This window comes from Molossus molossus, unplaced genomic scaffold (genome assembly GCF_014108415.1).
Source record: "Molossus molossus isolate mMolMol1 unplaced genomic scaffold, mMolMol1.p scaffold_m16_p_35, whole genome shotgun sequence".
NCBI classification, from domain to species: domain Eukaryota; kingdom Metazoa; phylum Chordata; class Mammalia; order Chiroptera; family Molossidae; genus Molossus; species Molossus molossus.
In genome coordinates this window covers 709,443-729,580 of record NW_023425372.1, presented here as the reverse complement: position 1 = coordinate 729,580, position 20,138 = coordinate 709,443, and the positions used below count along the sequence as shown (strand labels likewise).

The window sequence follows — 20,138 nt, the reverse complement described above, 5'->3', positions numbered from 1 at the left end:
CTGGCTGGGGGCGGGATTCTCTGCTTTTGACCTTGACCATTCCATTGAAGCCATGGTGTGCACTGTGAAGCACTCCCCTTGAGGAGGTGAGCCCTGATTAATTTCTTTGGCCTCCACCTTCTGGTTCCCACAGATGGTGTGATTTTTGTTAACCATATTTTTTTATTTTAGAGAGAGAGGGAGAGATAGAAACATCAATGAGAGACAACATCGATTGGCCGCCTCCTGCACATCCCTCACTAGGGATTTGGCCCATAACCTGGGCATGTGCTCTGACTAGAAATCAAACCAGCAACCTCGTAGTGCAGGGACGATGCTCAACCACTGAACCATACTGGCCGGGCCGTTAACCATCTTTAATGGCCCTTTTTCCTGTTCCTCCCTTCTTTTTATTTTATTTATTTAATTTTTTTGCTGATTCTCACCCGAGAATATTTTTCCATTGAATTTTAGATAGAGTGAAAGAGAAGAGGGAGAGAGGGAAAAAAACATTGATGTGAGAGAGACATTGATTGGTTGCCTCCCACATGACACTGACCAGGGCCAAGGATTGAACCTGCAACCCAGGCATGTGCTCTTGACAGAGAATCGAGCCTAAGACCCTTCTGTGTGTGTGTGTTTGGGGGGGGGGGGGGGGGCAGCGCTCTAACCACGGAACCACGTTGGCCAGGCAGCACTAACAACCATTTTAAAGTGAACAGTTCAGTGGCATATTGACAGTGTTGAGCAGCCACCACCTCTACCTGATTCCAGAATGTTTTCGTCACCCCAGAAAGTTCGCTGTGCCCGTGAGCATTTCTTCACTCCACATGTGACGCAGGGCCTCTGGCAACCACTGCATCTGTCTGCACCTGCATGTTCTGGTATCTGTGTAGGTGCAGTCATGCAACATGTGCCCGTCTTTTTCATGTAGCATCATGTTTTCGGGGATCATCTGTGTGGTGGTGTGTCCATGCTCGACCCGTTTATGACTGTATAGTATTCCACTGCGGGGGTACCGTGCGATTTTGATTGTTCTGCACTGGTGGACGTTTGGACTGTTGCCCTCTTGGGGCTGCTGTGACATACGTGTACACATTTCGTTCTGTTTCAGTCCTGCTTTGTGTATACTTGGAAGTGAGGTGGCTGGGTCAAGGAAATCCTGTTTTAATGTTTTGAGGGACCACCAACCTATTTTCCTCCAACGCCCACTTTCACCGCCAGGGGAGAAGTACGACATAAGCAGCATAATTCCAGAATAAGACACTTGCGTAAGATAAATGCCTTAGAATTCACAGCTCACATGTCAGTGTCTTGATGCCTCTCCTGCCCCAAGACCAGATGTGTGGACAGGGGTTCGTAGACTCACAAAACTGAGTTCATCCACAGGTGGGGGTAACCTGTGAAACACCCCAAAGTGGTCTTTTCACACAGTTTAATTTGGAGAGATTGCTAAGACATATTTAAATGATTTGAAAGTTTTGGGGAAAGAACAGCAGATATTTCTGCAGAACCTAGAGTTAACATACTTTTGATCTGGCTGTGTTGTGTATGCTGGTCCCCAGACTCCGTCCTAGACTCCAGGCCAAGCTGTGGGGCTTCGTGCAGCAGGGGGGCTGGACGTGTTCCCATGTGGACTTGCCCGCACTTAGGCAGCACTTGGCCAGTGGCTTCTGTGAGAATCAGATGCGATCCTCTGCCTGTGGGATGGGGAAGGGAATCTGGGTGAGATTCTTCTGAGAAGCTTCTTGAGTTGCAGTGAACTTTTTTCTGTTGTCATTGTGATTTTTCTAGTAGCCGGATTCTAACAGCCTTCAGTTTAACTCGGTATTTTCTCTGGGGCATTTGTAAGGATTAAAAAAAAAAAATTGAGATTAGATACCCTCCACCACCACTGAAGAACTAAATATTAAGTTAATACTGAGTACTAAGGAAAGTGATTTAAGGTGAGAAATGGTGACTGGGAGGGGGTTCCGAGCTCATAAGTGTAGTAGCTCGTGCCTCATACCTGAGCACAGTGTTAATGCAGTCTCTCTCTCCCCCTCTCTCTCCTTTTCTCTCCCTCTCTCCCCCTCTCCCGCTCTCGCTTGCTCTATGTTGCAGACAGTTTTACATGAATCGGAGGCCAGACCAGAAGCACTTCTGAATTAAGGTAATTTTGATGTTATTAATTCATATCAGTTTTCAAGTACAGTATTTACATTTCTTCAGGTTCTGTTTTTCTTTTCTTTTTTTTTTATCCTCACCAGAGGATATTTTTTCCATATTTTGTACAGATAGAGTGGGAGGGAGAGAGAGGAAGGAGAGAGAGAGAGAAACATCGATGTGAAGGGACACATCGAGTGGCTGCCACCCGCACGACCAACCAGGGCCGGGGACAAACTGCAACTGAAGTACGTGCCCTTAGCGGGAACCGAACCCGAGTCTCTCCGGACCGCAGGCCGACGCTCTAACCGCTGAGCCAAACTGGCCAGGGCTGTTTTTCTTTTTAATAACCTGTTTTTGCCCATCTCTGTTTTTAAGCCCAAAGTTGGTTTTCAGACAAATTGATTCCGAGCGGGGTGTTTTCTTATGTTCGATGTTTCTTCAAAGGTGTTTGTTGTCCAGTGCTCAGCAGGGAGGGTTAGGGTCTCAGAGCTGTGGCTCACATTTCTGGATAAGAGTGGTATTTCTTCAATTTCTTTCACTAGGAAGCAAGAGAGCCCTTTCCCAAATCAAATCTTAGTTGGAGTAAGAGCAGATAATACAGATAAAGGTAAGGCCACATGAATCAGAAGAAGTCCCAGCCCAGCTGCTGTGGCGCAGGGGTTGAGCACCCTCCTGTGCACTAAGAGGTCGCAGATATGATCCCAGCCGGTGTGGCGCAGCCGTTGAGCCAGCGACCCACGCACCAAGAGGTCACCGGTTTGATTCTCGATTAGGACACATGCCCAGGTTGTGGGCCTGATCCCCAGTGGGGTGCGTGCAGGAGGCGGCCAGTCGTCGTTCTCTCTCATTGATGTTTCTTTCTCTCCTTCTCCCTTCCTCTCTCTAAAATCAATAAAGAAAAAATAAAATAAAATTTAAAAATATAAACCTTACTGTAAACCCAGGTCTGTCTGATTCCAAACCCATATTCTTATTAGCTGCTACATCACATTGTCTCTTTAAAATTAAAATGATTTAAAATTGAAAAGCAAAACTAAATTGAACGAATTAGGTATTTGAACAATTGGGCATCGTATGCAAAGGCTGAACTTGACACCATGGACAAAAATGGACACAGTGGATCAGAGCCACGTGCGAGCCTAATGCCGGAACACGCTGCAGGGCACTGACATCATCACGGCTCTCATCGGACAGGCTTTTAACCGTGACGTCAGAGACGGCCCATAGGGGACCATTTATGGACAGGACTCATTCAGATTGAAAATGTCTGCTCCTTTGTGACATGTGAGGAGAAGGAAAGGCTGCAGCCTGGCAGGAAAGGTGAGCAGATCGCCTGTCTTTGAGGTGACCTGTGTTCAGAGCAAGTGGGGGGCTCTCAGAACTCAGCGTTGAGAAGCGAACCACCCAGTAAAAATGCAGATGACTGAGCGGACACTTCAGCACAGCACATACAGAGATGGGACCTGCACGTCTGTGCCGCCTGGGACCCTTGCTGTGTGTCTGTTCATGACTGAAGAGAAGACGCTGAAAGCAGCCGGCGATTTCTCACAGTGTTAGCCCTTGTCCCGTGTGTGTGCTCCAGCCCCCGTCCTAGGTGAAGGCCGTACACACAGATCCACGGGTGAATCTCAGGAATGCTGAGTGAGCAAGTCCGTGTAGGTGCAGTTCTAGGAAACACCGACTCGTGTTAGTGGCAGAAAGCAGATGGGTGCTGCTGGGGTGGGAGTGGCATTACAGAAGAGCAGGAGGAGACAGGGGGCTGGTGTGTTCGCTGTCCTGATTGTGGTGGTGGTTTCAGAGGGCCCACTGGTGCGTGTTCACGGTCACTTACACTCTACCTGGTTGCCACTGTGACCATGGTCTTGATTTCTGCAAAAGGGTAGGCATGTGACAAGTGAAGTGGGAGGTCATTCTCAGTCATTTGAGATTGAAACTCTATTCCTGTTCTAGCCACTGAGCCACAGCGGCTAGGGCAGTCAGGCAGGCTTCCAGGGCCTTGTGTGGATTCTTGGTTGAGTCCTCGTAGCACTAGAGGTGGTACTGTTACTGTCTCCACTTTCACACCAAAAAACAAAGGCAGAGAATGGTTAGGGACTTAGTGGAGGCCACCTCGTAAAGAGAGAGGGGCGGTCCTGGACCCCAGACATACGACCCGCACCACATGCAACCTTACTACCTCTAGCCAGCAGGTCCCGCTTAGCCGGCTGTGTGGAGCCAGCAGTGTCCTGAGATTGCAGGGTGTCAGTGTAGAAGCACAGATGGTCTACGTGCTGGGATGCAGCCCCACAGCAGAGAGCAAATTTCCCTGGAACTCGGGCTCATGGCCTGTCAGGCATGTGGAGGTCGCATTTCCAGTCCCCAGCACTCCGTCCAGCCTTCATTCTGGGTGTGTGCCTTGTGTCCCTTGGCTGTATCAGCTGTGTGACATTAGGCTCTGAGGTGAGTGAAGTAGAACTTGGTGTTTGGCCTCAGAGGGTGTGAAGGGGTTGGATTTATTGAATGTGTTTTGATCACCAAGTACGTGTTGGGCTCTGTGCTCAGCCCTGAAGCAAAGAGGCCGCAGGCCAACAAGGTCAGGTGCAACAGAGAAGAGCAGCTGGTGACCAGACCAGAGAGGGTCCCAAGCTATTTCCTGTGGCTCCAGGAGAAAGGTGACAGGTGAGGAGACCTCAGCCCTGCTTTCGTGACACTGGGCATTCCTGTCTTTTCACCCATTCCCTGAGCTGCCACTCTGTTCGTGTTTTGTGACCTGCCCCTGCAGTTGCTGTTCTCTCCAGGTGCCAGCGTCTGGTAGGGTGGTGCATTGACTCGTCAGGTGACCTGGGAGCCAGGGAAGAGCACTTCATCTTTCTTGGTTCCTGAATTGGGAACACAGGACAGTCTTGTGCAGAGAGAGCCTAGCCTACTGCCTCCTCCTCCAGAAAGGCACTTCTGTGAGTCATCCCCCAGCTGAGCATCTGCGGTGTGATGGGGACCAGGAAGGGCTTGGCACCATGGTGCCCCGGTGGCCGTGATGGCAGCTGCTGTGTGCCAGCTGAGCACTTGAAATGAGGCTAGTCCAAATCAAATAAGAAACACCTCCTTTAGGATTGTTTTATGTTGATTACACGTTGGAATGACATTTCTGATATACTGAATTGAATACCTATTTTACTAAACTTAACGTTAACCTGTGTGTTTTTTTTTTTTAATTCTCGATATTTTTCTGTTTATCTTCAGATAGAGTGGGAAGGGGAGAGAGAGAAACATTGATGTGAGAGAGACACTGACTGGTTGCCTCCCGCATGACCCCAACCCGGGCTGGGGACGAACATGCCCTTGACCGTACTCGAACTCGCAACTCATTGGTTTACGAGCCGACGATCCAGAGCTGCTTGTTTACTTCTTATTCTGGCTACCGGAAAACATAGTTCCGTGTGTGGCTTGCACTGGCAGTGCCGGGCAGCAGAGCGATCCAGGAGCTGAGCTGAGCTGGGCACTGGGCCTCGTGAGTGGAGCTGGGGCCGGTATCCAGAGGCTCTTCCTCAGTGAGCGGCTCACCTGACCTGGCTCAGCTGGGACAGTTAGTGCTGCCCCTGGAAAGGACCAGGCCATGTGCCGTCCTCCTGCAGAGAGAGCTCTCCACCTGCAAGACAGTGGCTTCAGGCAGACTTCGCGCATCGCAGCCAGAGCCGTCCTGGGGGAGTGTCGCAGGAGCCGCTGGCCGAGGAAGGGAGTTCTTTTCTCAGGTGCTGTTCTGGGCCTGGCCTGCCTCGCTCGGAGGCCCGTCAGAATTGTGGCCTTGGGCAGGCTGTGATTCATTTCCCCCCATCACCGTGTGGACACTTGTAGGACCTGCTCCAGGGGTGGTGGTGACACATGATGTGACACAGCGAGTGCCCCTGGGTCCCAGCTCTGACCACGGAGCCAGTTGTGGATCAGTCACCTCCTCATTCTCAGGCGGGCCGGGGGAGGGAGGGGGTCCTTCCCCTCTCTGGGACCTGCTCCTGGCGACAGGGAGCGGGTGTGTCTCTCTCACCAGTGTGTAGGAGGTGCTCTGTAAACGGGGTGAAGTGAATAAGGTGTTGGTAGAGTGAAACCAAGGGTGCTGCCAATTTTTTTAGAAAGGAAGAATTGGTTATTTGGGCTCAAACCGGACACTTGCCTGAAGAAAAAGCAAACACTTCTGGTTGGTTTGGCTCAGCGGTTAGAGTGTCGGCCTGCGATCCAGAGAGACCCAGGTTTGGTTCCCGCTAAGGACACATATTTCGGTTGCAGTTTGTCCCCAGCCCTGGTTGGTCGTGCGGGTGGCAGCCACTCGATGTGTCCCTTTCACGTCGATATTTCTCTCTCTCTCTCTCCCTCCCACTCTATCTGAACAAAAAATGAAAAAATGTCCTCGGGTGAGGATAAACAAAAGAAAAAGCAAACAGGCTGCTCAGTAGAAGTGAGTGGATGTTGAAGAACCACAGCTGTCTGGGGGAAATCATTGTAATTCAGAAGAAATTAAAACACTTCGATGAGTATGAGCCATGCTTTTACCTTCTGAATGTCTGGAGCAGATGCAGACTGAAGGCTCTCCGAGGTTTCGGACAGTTTTGAGAGGAACAGCTTGGGACGGCTCTGCCCCCACGGATAAGATGTCGGTTCCTGGGCATGAGTTGTTCTCTCACCGGGTCACCCAAAGGTGTGCCGCACCCTGTAGGCAGGGATTGTGTTGTCAGCCCACCTGGCTGCTGCCTCCAGGTGGGAAGGGAAACCCGCGCACAGGCGCGATCTCAGCTGGAAGAGACACCTCAGGGTGAGCTGCATCCTGCGTGGAGGGTTGGGAGCAGACTTCGGAGCTCCACCGGGAGGAAGGGAGACGACAGGACGTTCCGAAAGCTCGAGGAGCAGGAGGCTGGGCTCACCTTCCCCTAGGCTCCCGTGGAGGTCTTGTGTGGGTTTTGTTAGCTAGGATAGGAGGTAGCCTGAGTTCAAGCTCCCTTCTGGTTTCTAAAGAGGCAGACCAGTACTCACAGTTTAAAGTCCGAGTTTTAAACTATTTAGTACAATAACAGTATATTTGAAGTTTGTATGTTTGGAATTTTTAAGCTTTGAGTAACGTACTTCTCCCTTACCAGATTTAATACGTTGTTCAATGTGAGTTCTCTGTAGTAATATTTAAACGTGACGTTGCCGAGAGCCTGTGAATGACTCGACGAGAAGGGAACTGAGTAGGGCCTCTGAGCAGCGGGGTCCAGAGCTGAGTTTGGGTTTGCAGGTGTCGGTTTGCCGCCTCCCGGTCAGGCACAGCTCTGCAGGGGGTGGGGTCTTAAGAAATGGTTTGTTTTACTCTTTGTGTCTGGGACCACACCATGCAGGTGTCTGCTGCCAGGCCTTCAGTCCCTGAGTAACAGAGGCATAATGGGTCATGTGCACCCAGAGGGGTCAGCTCTGGACAGAAACCAACCCCGCGCCTGGGACGCCTGCACAGTGTGGTTTCGGGGCTCTTAACTGCTCTGTCCCTCTCAAAACTGACCACTACCTCAGACAGCCTGCAATACCAAGAAATACTGATTTTTTTTTTTCTTTTTTTAATGTATTGAGATTGGCCAGCCGATGTGGCTCAATGGATTGAGCGTCGTCCCATGGACTGAGAGGTCCTCTTCAGTTCCTAGTCAGGGCAAATGCCTGGGTTTCAGGCTTGGTTCCCAAGAGGGGGTGTGCAGGAGGCGGCTGATCAATGTTTGTCTCTCTCCCCCTTCCTCTCTCAAAAAATCAATAAAAACATTTTAAAATGTATGGGGAATGTTCAAACATAGGTAACACAATATCGTGTAATCACACAGCTCCAACATTTACAGAATTTTGCCAATTTTGTTTAGTCTTCTTCCTCTTTTCTTCCTTCCTGTCTTGGAGCATCTATTTTTTTTTAACCTCACCCGAGGACATTTTTGCATTTGTCTTTAGATAGAGCGAAAGGAAGAGAGAGGAACATCGATGTGAGAGAGACACATCGACTGGTTGCCAACCAGGGCCGGGGACAAACTGCAACCGAGGTACGTGCCCTTAGCAGGAACGGAACCCTGGTCTCTCTGGACCGCAGGCCAATGCTCTAACCACTGTGCAAAACTGTCCAGGGTGAGCATTTTTCTTTTTCTTTTCCTTTTTTTTTTTTTTTTAATATTGGAAGCCCAGCTGGTGTGGCTCAGTGGTTGAGCGTTGACCTATGCACCAAGACTCGCAGGTTCGATTCCTGATTGGGGCACATGTCCTAGTTTTGGGCCCAATCCCCAGTGAGAGGCATGCAGGAGGCGGCCAGTCGAAGTTCTCTCTCATTGATGTTTCTATCTCTCTCTCCCTCTTTCTTCCTCTCTAAAAATTAATAAAGAAAAACAATTTAAAAAATATTTTTATTGACTTGAGAGAGAGCGAGAAACATCAACTTGTTCTACTCATTCATGCATTCATCGGTTGCTGCTTGTATGTGCTTTGACCAGGGATTGAAACCTCAACCATGGCTGTCAGAATGACGCTCTAATGGCTGAGCACCTGGCCAGTCTTGTTCTGTATGTGCCCTTGCCTGTCTCTCTCTTCTTGGTTGTGGAGTGAATTTCAGACCTGTCATTTTATTAAACATACCATCATGAATCTTTGAAGGCAAGGAGAGGCTGTGGGTCAGTCATGCTGGACGGAGGGTCCACACTGCCTGTCACTGCGTCCTCCCTGGCAGGAACACCTGAACAGATGGCGGCGTCCCTGTCCACCACCCCTTGTTGCCCATTGTCTTGCTAGAACCTTGTGTGATGGTAGGGGGCTGCCCTTTTGATCTGCACTCTTTTAATTTTGGAGGTGAACTTGGATTTGGAAATGAAGGAAGAACAGAAGAGGGTGAAATTGGTTTAATCCCTCTTGGGAACTCTTGTTTGTCCTGGGTGAGACGTGGCTCTGGGGTGGCCAGCAAGTCGGGGACTCCTGCCTGCGACACTGGGGGCTTGGGGGGCTGGCTCTGCCTTCAGAAGTTTCAGAGGCCAGCACTGTGGACTCGGTGCAGCGGCCAGGGTGCAGGTGTCCCCAGGCTGCCCTACTGCTAACGCCCTGGGTGTGCAGAGCACTGCCCTGATGAGAGGTGCGCTTTGTCATCTAATCACAGTGGTGCTGATGGCGCACTTTCCGGTTATCTCGGTTCATTTGCTCTCAGCCTGTGATGTCGAGGGCACCTTTCTGGTTTGGCTGTGAGCACCAGAGTGAGACAGTTTGGCGGGAATCGTATTCCTTGTGTGCGGCAGAACCAGAACTAGAAGTGATTGTTTGATACATCAACAGACTTGCAGCCTGAGTGTCATTGGTAGTGAGTATGTGCAGCCTTTGGGGTGCTGGGCGTGCCACCAACGTGTCCTTCCTAGACCCGCAGGGTGTGGATGAAACAGCCCACGCTGCACTGTCACAGAGCAGGGGCCCTGAAGCACCTGCTGCACATGGTGAGCACTTGAATACGAGGTCGTGCGAACACTGACTCTCAAAGATGCTGCATAGAATCAGTCCAGCGTTGGGGGGATCGCCTCACCTGCTTGCTTTCTGACACTTAGAGTTCGACAGAGTATTTCCAAAATGGAAGGTCTGAATCAGAGCCAGTGCAGATGTGGGTCATGAGGAGCAGATAGGCCTCTCAGCAGGACCCGTCTTAGTGGATTAGATGGTTAGCGCTGAGTCAGCTCCCGGAGATTAGCAGTGACTGTGACCCAAGAGGGGCCTGATGGTGGGGTTTCCAGAAGGCTTTGGGGGACTAAGGATAGTGAAGAGAAAAGCAAAAGCAAGTAACTGTAAGTAAGACTTTTCTTTTGTTTTTTTGTTTTTTTTTTAATCCTCACTCGAGGATATTTTTCTGTTTATCTTCAGATAGAGTGGGAGTGGGAGGGAGAGGGAGAGAGAAGGAGAGAGAGACACAATGACTGGTTGCCTCCTGTACTACCCCAACCGGGGCTGGGGACGAACTGCAACCAAGGTACGTGCCGTTGGTTGGAATCGAACCCGAGTCTCATTGGTCTGTGGGCCAACGTTCTAACCGCTGAGCCAAACCTGCCAGGGCAAGCAAGACTTTTCAACGTACCTGAATGGTTGTGTATAGAGCGCACTCTGCCGATATGGAAGCTAAGAGAAAAACATGACCAGCAATTCTAGTGAGAATGATGTTAGTCTTTTTAAATCTTAAAAATGAGTATATTTTGGCCCTGGCCGGTTTGGCTCAGCGGTTAGAGCGCCCGCCTGCGGTCCGGAGAGACCCGGGTTCGGTTCCCGCTAAGGGCATGTACCTTGGTTGCGGTTTGTCCCCGACCCTGGTTGGTTGTGCGGGTGGCAGCCACTCGATGTGTCCCTTTCACGTCGATGTTTCCCTCTCTCCCTCCCTCCCACTCTGTCTGTATAAAAAATGGAAAAATGTCCTCGGGTGAGGATAAAAAATAAATAAATAAATAAATAAATAAATAAAAATAAATAAATAAATAAAAATGAGTATATTTTGTTCTTTTAAAATAGCTACAGTTATCCCTGGCCGGTTTGGCTCAGCGGTTAGAGCATCAGCCCGCGGACCAGAGAGTCCCGGGTTTGGTTCCTACTAAGGGCACATACCTCAGTTGCAGTTTGTCCCCGGCCCCAGTTGAAACATGTCGATGTTTCTCTCTCTCTCTCTCTCTCTCTCTTCCTCCCTTTCTCCCTCCTGCTCTATCTGAAGATAAATGCAAAAATGTCCTCGGGTGAGGATTAAAAAAATAAAATAGCTACAGTTATTACAAATTTATTTCTATTTACCAACTGATTAGGTTTCTGACCACCTTCAGCATTGTTCAGTAGTCTGTAGGAGTTCACCTGGTGAAGGTGAATATGAACTGGCTTTTTCACTGAAGATCTGGAGAAGAAAGTGTGAATGCTTCTTGGTTCCAGGGCCCAGATAAGCTGTTACTGTTTTTAGAGAAAAAAAAAAATAGATATGTAAAATAATGTGAAAATAAAGGCTGCCCACTATCACTGTATCTTTCTCCAAAAATAACCACTAGTAACATTTTCTTGTGTCTTTATGGACACAGAAAGAAAGGCTTCACCCCTTTTTTTTCTTTATTGGTTTTATAGAGCGAGTAAGGGAGAGGGAGAGAGAGAGAGAGAAACATCGATTGGCTACCTCCTGCGTGCCCCCCACTGGGGATCCGGGCCCACAACCTGGGCATGTGCCCCAACCGGGAATCCAACCAGCTACCTCTTGGTACTGGGTCAACACTCAACCAGTGAGCCACACCTGCTGGGCAGGCTGCGCCCTTTCCACACTGTTCTGTGCCTTGTTCATCTCGTGTCCTGTTTTCACAGAGGGAGCACTGGGCAGTGCCGCGTGTCCGTGGGGAGGAGAAGGGTTCCCAGGGAAGCGGAATCTCTGGGAGCACGACGGCCCCGTGTCCTGTCATGGTTGTGGTGTCCATCTCTCACGCGTGTCCTCCAGGGCCAGCAGAGTGTCTGTTAGCTCAGGACCAGAGGCTATCCCATGGATGTGCATGCACCCAGCAGGTGGCTGGGCAGTGCCCCTGGGTGACTTTGGGCAGTGTGCTTCCTCAGTGAGGTCCATCCACACAAAACCTCTTTTCCAGATTGATTTTAGGAAATGCACCTTTGACATGAGAATAGAGAATTTAATTTTTTTTAAAAATGTAATGTCCAACAACAGGTTGGTCTCTCGCCAGACTGTTTATAATAGATCAAATAGGGCCTTACAGGACACTTATTTTTCTACTAGTAGAAATAGGAGTACAGCTTTTCTTAAAAATTAACAAATGTGGAGTTTGAATCTCTTCATTGAGACTCAGATGTGAGCATCATTGATGCTATTTACTAATGAAAGAGAAATAGGTCTGCTTGTTTGCTGTGGTTCAGCTGGGGATCAATCAGCCAGTGCTGGCATCACCGCTTCTGAAACACTGTACAGTGGGGCTTCTCGGTGTGGGGCACTCGGGTTCCTGAGGGTTCACTTCTCTGGCCTGAAGTTACACACACAACAGTGACTAAATGTGTATCATTTGTGACACACGGAAAGAACATCCAACTGAAGGAGATGTTTAACCTGACATCTCAGAGGTCATCTCTCCTAACGTTAGAAGTTGGGTCTTGCCTTGGCCAGTTTGGCTCAGCGGATGGTGTCAGCCTGAACACGGAAGGGTGCTGAGTTCTTCGATTCCAGTCAAGGGTTGCAGGTTCTGTCCCTGACCCTGCACAGGGCGTGTTCAGGAGGCAAACAGTCAATGTATTGCTCTCACATCGATGTTTCTCCCTCCCTCCCTTCCACTTTCTCTGAAAAATCAAGGGAAAAATACCCTCAGGTGAGGATTAACAACAACAACAAAAATAGAAGTTGGGTCTTTACCTGAGACCCAGCATCTCAGAAAGCACTTTCTTTTACCTAGATCTTAAGGAGTTTGTTGTTTTTAGTCCTCAATTTAAAAATTACTTTAGATTTTTAGTGTTTTAATTAGGATCAGAAGTTATTTGACTAAAACTAACCATTTGAGTCCGTGCACCTCATGAGGACTTTGGGGTGTCTCTCTCCACGTTGCCTTTGGAAGGGCTGGGTAAAGGAGCCTCTTGCAGACAGAACAGCTGTCTGATGGGGGGGTCCGGGGGTAAAAGCCATGCTCTGCAGAGTGCCCGGGCTGGCGGGAAGCGCAGGCGTCCCTGTGCCCGACAGGACATTACAGCCTTTTGTTTAAAAATGATTTCCTATTCTCTTAGCACTGTTATTAGTTTGTACATTAACATCCACAAATCGCTATCCTTAGAGTTTAGTGCAAACAGGAGAGAGAGTTTGCTAGTGAGTCATAGGGCACAGTCTGCTCAGGGCTCTGCTCCAGGATGGGAGCCACAGGTGCCCTGCATGGGCTGAGCTCCCTTCGCTGCCCATTTCACTGTTGCCTTTTGAAGCAGCTGTTCGGATCAGAACTATTTCTAAGACCATAAAGACATGTGTTGCTTTCCCAGAGAGCCCTGCCCTCTGCTGTGTCCTGCTCACTATGCCCCACCCGCCAGGCCTTGGCGGCAGGGCTGCGGGTACCGGGCCTGGTCAGCCTGAGCTGCAGGACTGTGGTGTTGGTTCTCAGTCTGCTGGGATCCCGGGGCCCCTTTTTTTTTTTTTTATTTTATTTTATTTTTTTTTTATCCTCACCCGAGGATATTTTTCTATTTTTTGTACAGATAGAGTGAGAGGGAGAGAGAGGAAGGAGAGAGAGAGAGAAACATCGACGCGAAGGGACACATCGAGTGGCTGCCACCCGCACGACCAACCAGGGCCGGGGACAAACTGCAACCGAAGTACATGCCCTTAGCGGGAACCGAACCCGGGTCTCTCCAGACCGCAGACCGACGCTCTAACCGCTGAGCCAAACTGGCCAGGGCCCGGGGCCCCTTTTGATGGGAGAGCACTTTGTCCTTGCACCAGACGCCGGCTGGACACCACCTTGAGTCCTTAGGGCTGCTGTGCGAGCCAACATCTGGGCAGTCGTGGGCTTGAGGCCATTGGTGTGGCTTCCAGGGGCCGGGTTGTCAGGCCACCACTGTACCCCACTTTCTGGCCTGGCTTTTCATGTGAGAGCTATTCTAAATGTCTGTTTCAGCTTCTTGGGGTCTCTAGTGAGACCCCAGCTCCTTCTTGAAAAATGCTTAACAGATTTTTCCTTTTTTGACCCACTACCAAGTTATTGAAGAATATAAACTGTATTAATACAGCCCTTGCTAGACATTTTATATGTTCTGATGAATGTTAAACTCTCTGATTTATAATGAAACCATAACTCTCAGATTTTTAATTTCCTTTTCTCGCCTACTTCATTAATTACTTGGCCATTGTTTATTTACTTTCTTTTAATTAGCTTTTTTTTATTCCTCACCAGAAGATATTTTTCTACTTATTATCATATAGAGTGGAAGGGAGGGAGAGAGACAGAGAGAAATTGATGTGATAGAGCCACATCACACGACCTGACCAAGGCTGGGGATGAACTGCAACCGAGGTACGTGCCCTTGACCGGAATTGAACCCACGACTCATTGGTTCACGGGCTGACGCTCTAACTGCTGTATCAAACTGGCCAGGGCTGTTTTTATTTTTCAGAGAGAGAGAAACATCAATGTGAGAGAGCAACGTTGATTGGTTGCCTCTCACATGCATCCTGACTAGGAATCAAACCCGAAACCTTTGGGTGTACATGACGATGCTCCAACTGAGACACCTGGGGGTGCTGCTTGTCAACTTTGTGTGCTTGTGTTTCTGTTGCAGACCCAGTTCCTTGAGGCGGCATTGCAGAGCACCACGGTCAGAGATGAGTGAGCTGGACCAGTTGCGGCAGGAGGCCGAGCAGCTGAAGAACCAGATCAGAGTACGTAGCTGTACACATGTTCGGTCCTACTGGTCGCCTGCATTTCAGCCAGGGGTTACCCGCTGGAGGGGAGGATGTTTAGGACTGAGAGTGAGTCTTCACTGGCCCAGGATGTACTAATTGCAGATCCCATTATTTGGCCTAGTTCATTTTCAGGATTTTGTTTTCTAGTGAGTGTTTCATTATGTGCATATGTGAAAGTGTTTCCATATGATTTATAAATATCTGTACATTTTTTCTTAACCTTGGAATTAGCTTTGTGACATTCTTTTGATCATTGTATATAGAGTGTGGTGTTGGCCTCCCTCCCCTGTGACTGTTAAGTTGAGGGCAGGAGACTTGTTTAAAAATAAGAGTATGGCCCAGCCGGTGTGGCTCAGTGGTTGAGCATCAACCCATGTCCCAAGAGGTCGCCAGTTCAATTCCTGGTCAGGGCACAGGCCCAGATTGTGGGCCTGATCCTCAATGGGGGGCATGCAGGAGGCAGCTGATCTGTGGTCTCTATCATCGATGTTTCTGTCTCTCCCTTTCCCTTCCTCTCTCTCTAAAATCAATATAGAAAAAAATAATTTTTTTAAAGAGTATTATCAACAACAATAAGTATTTTAGATGTGCGTGATTTGTTCTTAAATTTGAAAAGAGGTTCTCTAGGGTAAGTCATTGGTGTCAACAGCTTTTATAGGTTGTGAGAGCAGAGACATCTAATTGAAAATGAAACTGCCTGTACAAAGGCCAGCGTCCACAGAGCTCTGAGCACTCAGTGCAGTGTTACGCGGCAGAGCCAGGCGTTTGAGGAAGGGAGGAGCCGTGGGTTTAAAAGGAATGTGTTCTGCCCGGCCGGTGTGGCCCAGTGGATAGAACATCTTCCCAGGGACAGAGGTCCCAGTTCCATTCCTGGTCGGGGAACAGGAGGCAGCTGATTGATGTTTCTCTCTCTCTCTAAAAAATCAATTAAAAAAAAAAAAGGAATGAGTTCTGCTCTTCTCCAGTTGAGTGAGGCAGTGCTTTCAATGAATCCCTGCGAGAGAAACATTGAATACAAGTAAATGTTCCTGTTCTCAGACTGCTGGGAGGAGGAGAGGAGAAGAGGTGGACTTAACAGAAAAGACGTATCCTCAATATATGTGGGTAGATTTCTGTTTTTTTGGACGAAGGAGCCTTCTCTCTGACAGTGTGGTTTCATCCGTAGGCTCCAGCCATCAGAGTATCACTTTTCAACACGTGTCCAGTTTTCTGAGAGCACTGGAACAGTGGCACCTAATTGTTTACTTTTAAGTGACCAGTTATATTCAGACGGCCTGGTGGTAACTGGAGAAAGAGGCACCCACATTATTCTAGCTGCTTCTTTGTGAACTTGAGAACAGGTGACAGGCTATCTGAGCTCCACAGCTGTGGAGGGAGCGGGGGTGTCCTGCTGCGAGAATCAGAGCTTCCTGCATGAAGAGCTGCTGCTGCTCAGCAAGAACAGGACTGTGTGTCTGACTCATTCTGATCACCTTGTACCATAGGTCTGTCCACCCTCCAAAACAAAGAAGTCAGAATTTTGTTTCTCTGAAACTTTGAATTGTTCATAAATAGCAGGTTCAGATCTCTTCAGATAAGAAAGTGTGTGTGGCGCAGGTCAAAGACATCACCTTTGGTTTTTGTTGTGTTTTTTGTTTTTGTTGTTGTTTTTAATCCTCATCCGAGGACATTTTTCCATTTTTTGTACAGATAGAGTAGGAGGGAGAGAGAGGGAAACATCGATGTGAAAGGGACACATCGAGTGGCTGCCACCAGCACGACCAACCAGGGCCGGGGACAAACTGCAACCGAGGTACATGCCCTTGGCGGGAACCGAACCCGGGTCTCTCCGGACCGCAGGCGGACGCTCTAACCGCTGAGCCAAACCGGCCAGGGCTGTTGTGTTTTTTTTTAAATCCTCACCTGAGGATATTTTTCTCTTTATCTTCAGATAGAGTGGGAGGGAGAGAGAGAAAGGGAGAGAGAGAGAAACATCAACGTGAGCGGGACACATTGACTGGCTGTCTCCCACATGATCCCGACCAGGGCCAGGGATGAACCGTAACCGAGGTACGTGCCTGTGGCTGGAATCAAACCTGCGACTCATTGGTCCGAGGGCCGATGCTCTAACGCTGAGCCAAACGAGCCAGGGCAAAGGCATCACCTTTGGAAGAATGGAGGCTGGAAGTCGGCGTCGCCCCTCTTCCCTGTCTCAGATCCCACGCCAGGTGGAGCGCACTCGGTCCTCCTGGGGACGGGGCTATCATGTTGGCCATGTGTGGAACTCACACATGTAAAAAGAAACAGGTAGAGTTAATTTTTAACAAACTGTATCTAAACCAACGTACCTAAAATACCACTTCAACATATACTTAATTTTTTATTTTACATTCTCTTTTTGAACTGGGTCTTGAGAACTCAGTGTGTCTTACATGATCGGCACACCTCTGTTTGCACGTGCCATGGCCCCCGGGCGTCTGGTTCCCATGTGGGATGTTCCAAGGGGAGCTGCTGAACACTAGCCTGCCCCGTCCCCACGGGCATTTGTCTCCAGAGCTGGTGCTGTGCAACTCTCTAGGCCCGGCACAGGGACGGCCAGGGCTGTGCACCCTCACACTGCGGAAGGGAGGACTCTCCTTTCAGACGGAAAAAACACCCTTGTTTCCTGATTTCACAAGACATACAATTTCTTAAAGCGTGTGGGGCACAGTGAACAGAAATGGTGACTTTGTGTGGGGGCTGCTTCCTCCCTCAGGTTTGCTTTTAGTTGAGCAACCCCAGAGGACTGTCTCATCCTTTTTCATTTTTGTATTTGTGAGGAAGCGTTCGGTCTCCAAGGGATGAATATCTGACAGTACACGGGCTAAGTGACGATGAAGAAAAATACCATGAAATGTACAGGTGCAGGCTTTTTAGGAAGTGACTGTGCCCACCTGTGCAGGTGAGCAGCACTCGCTGTGGGACGGTCCCGTGTTGCAGGCAGTAGCCAAGAAGAGTGGGAAGAGAGCTGACTGGTTAATAGCTTGGACATAGTCCTCTGATTTAAGGGGCCTAGAAGGTGAGCTGTCACCTTCCATGATGTTTCTCCTCGCAGACAGTGCACGGCCTTTGCACTGCACACTGCCTGTTGTGCACGTCTCCGACCTCTGTAGCCCGGGCTGAAACTGGGAGGTTGGGGTCTCGACTGTCAGCAGCTGCAGAGCCTGTCCCTCCCAGGGCTCCTGCCCCTTGAGAAGTCAGGTGCTTATCCCGAGAGACGAGCACTTGCTTAGGCCCTTGGGCTGACGTGGGAACTGGGTGGGAGTCATCTGTGCTCAATTTCAAGTGCTCTTTCTGTCAATCAGTGGTGTCCCCACAGTCTTAGGTGGTGCCTGATTTTTGGACACCAGCTAGGGGAGGATTGCATAAGTCCCATGGTGTGTCTTTTCAAGTAAAAAATTCTTGCTGTTTTTTCTTAAAATTAAAAGCCACTGGTAATGAGAAGAGTGTTCAGAAGTAGGTATCAAGCTTGGTGCTTGGCAGGTAGATGGCGCTGATGAAGGGCCTGCTACCCGGGCCTCCCCCCACCTCCTCCTCACCCCAGACTTGGGTGACAGACGTGCTTGAGTGCACAGTGTTTTGTTTTTGTGTTTTTTTGTTTTGTTCCTCCTTACCTGAGGATATTTTTCCATTGATTTTTAGATAGCGTGAAAGAGAGGGAGGGGGAGAGAGAGAAACATTGGTGTGAGAGAGACACATCAATTGGTTATCTCCCACATGCACCCTAACCAGGGCTGGGGATCGAACCTGCAACCCAGGTAGATGCTCTTGACCAGGCATCAAATCCGAGACCCTTTGGTGCATGGGCCAACATTCTAACCACTGAGCAACACCAGCCAGGGCTTGTCTTTTAATTATATAACTAATTGAGCAGCATTAATTAAGCAGAATGATATACTCACATGATTCAAGTTGGAACCTAGATCTCTGGGACTTTTATAATAATAATGTCTTTGAATATGTTCCATGTTCTTGGTTAGCAAATATCACACCAGCTTCCTGGAGTAATAATAATTAGCAGAGAGGCACCTGCCCCTCAAGGACGGTTTCCTGGGACCCTCGCACCAGTGCCGGGGTATGTGTAGAAGCCACCACGTGGCCAGTGCCGCTGTGAAAGCACCTGGCCAGGTGACTGCATAACGGAAACACTTTTTTTTTTATTAGATATTGTCATAGTTTTCTTGGAAATTATTTCTACCCTCACATTTTGGCCCCTTTAAAGCTATTGTCCTTTCAAATGTATGGTTGCTGTTTGTAAAATACATAAACTGATTTGAGATTTCAAGATTTTGTTTTCAAGTGACTTTGAGCACTTTGGGACAGTGAAGCATTTTTATTTATGGGTTTGTTTTTTTTTTTTGGTTAATCCTCACCCGAGGATGTTTTTCTTTTTTTTTTTAAGATAGAGTGGAAGGTGGGAGGGAGAGAGAGAAAAACATTGATGTGAGAGAAACGCATTGGTTGGTTGCCTCCTGCACAACCCCAACAGGGGCCAGGGATCGAACCTGCAACCCAGCTACGTGCCCTTGTCTGCGAATCAAACCCAAGACCCTTACGTCCGCTGGCTGACGTTCCAACCACTGAGCAACACTGCCAGGGCCCATGAAGCATTTTCATTAACTTTAGTGTGTCCTTTATAGTTCTCACCTGCTTCACAAGGTCATTTCCTAGATAAGAGCATGGGCAGCAGAACAGCCCAGAAGTCACACCGGGCCCTTTGCTCATTTCTGTAGATCCAGCATTGTCTGTTGTTTGGTTTGAAAATAAGAGTTCCTAGTTCATGCAGTCCAGAAGAATAGTTCTTTGGGCCGGACATCTAGTGCTTTTCAGACGTTTTTCTCTGGGCCCCCCAGCTCCTGAGGTGTTAAAAGACAGAGGGAGATGTGTGTGCAGGTCTCTGGAGATACGAGGTCTGTGCAGACAGGCTGGGGCAGTCCCTGGCTCTAGGGTTCTCCTGTGCTGCCCCGCTCCCAGTGTGGTCGTTGTGCCATGCAGGCCTGGCACACTTGATCCCGGTGCTCTGTACTGAGTGTGGTCTGGGGCGCAGCTGTGGCTTGCCTGGACAGTCCACACGTGGCCCTGAACGTGGATGTTGCAGGACCGGGTGGAGGAGCCTCTGTGGTTCCCAGTCTGTCCCTGCAGTGCACAGGTGCTCTGTGGAGCTCTGGTGGGAGGACCTGGATGGGCTGTCTCTGAACCCGACTGATTTCCTCTTGTCGTTGTTATCTCTAGGATGCCAGAAAAGCGTGTGCAGATGCGACTCTCTCTCAGGTAAGAGCCATTTGCACAGTTGCCTGCCTGGCACCGAGGTGGTGGTTCCTCCCCCCGGTCTCTGGGATGGACTCTGCCAATTTCCTGCGCAGCGAGGGGGAAACCCATGCTGGGAGCGCATTTGCGCACAAGGCTCTCTCATGCTCTGCTAGGAAGTAGTGTGTTTAGGATTAAAAATAAATCTCTCCCAAGCCTTAAATAAGTTTTTGTTATTGTAGAGGTTGGAGTTGTAAAATATCAGTTTTAAAATAAGGTGTTTTGAAGCTTTTCTTCTTTAAAAAAATGTGCCTGAGAACTTTTATTTCTAAAGTTAAATTGGGCAGATCCTCAA

At 49.1% G+C, this 20,138-nt stretch overlaps 1 protein-coding gene across 3 annotated transcripts in view; it reads left to right on the top strand.

The window, feature by feature from the left end:
• The first annotated feature begins 2,076 nt into the window (after window positions 1-2,076).
• The window catches only part of GNB1 (G protein subunit beta 1), a 41,634-nt gene continuing 23,572 nt past the window's right edge, over window positions 2,077-20,138 (top strand). Inside the window, exons 1-4 of one of the 3 annotated variants that reach the window (XM_036281479.1) lie at window positions 2,083-2,131; window positions 2,670-2,734; window positions 14,395-14,494; window positions 19,769-19,807. In XM_036281479.1, the coding sequence (XP_036137372.1) occupies window positions 14,438-14,494; window positions 19,769-19,807 (96 nt within the window). In that variant the 5' untranslated portion in view covers window positions 2,083-2,131; window positions 2,670-2,734; window positions 14,395-14,437. Of the gene's footprint in view, window positions 2,132-2,669; window positions 2,735-9,827; window positions 9,912-14,394; window positions 14,495-19,768; window positions 19,808-20,138 lie in introns of those variants that run through there. The other 2 variants (XM_036281477.1, XM_036281478.1) reach the window with 2 other exon arrangements.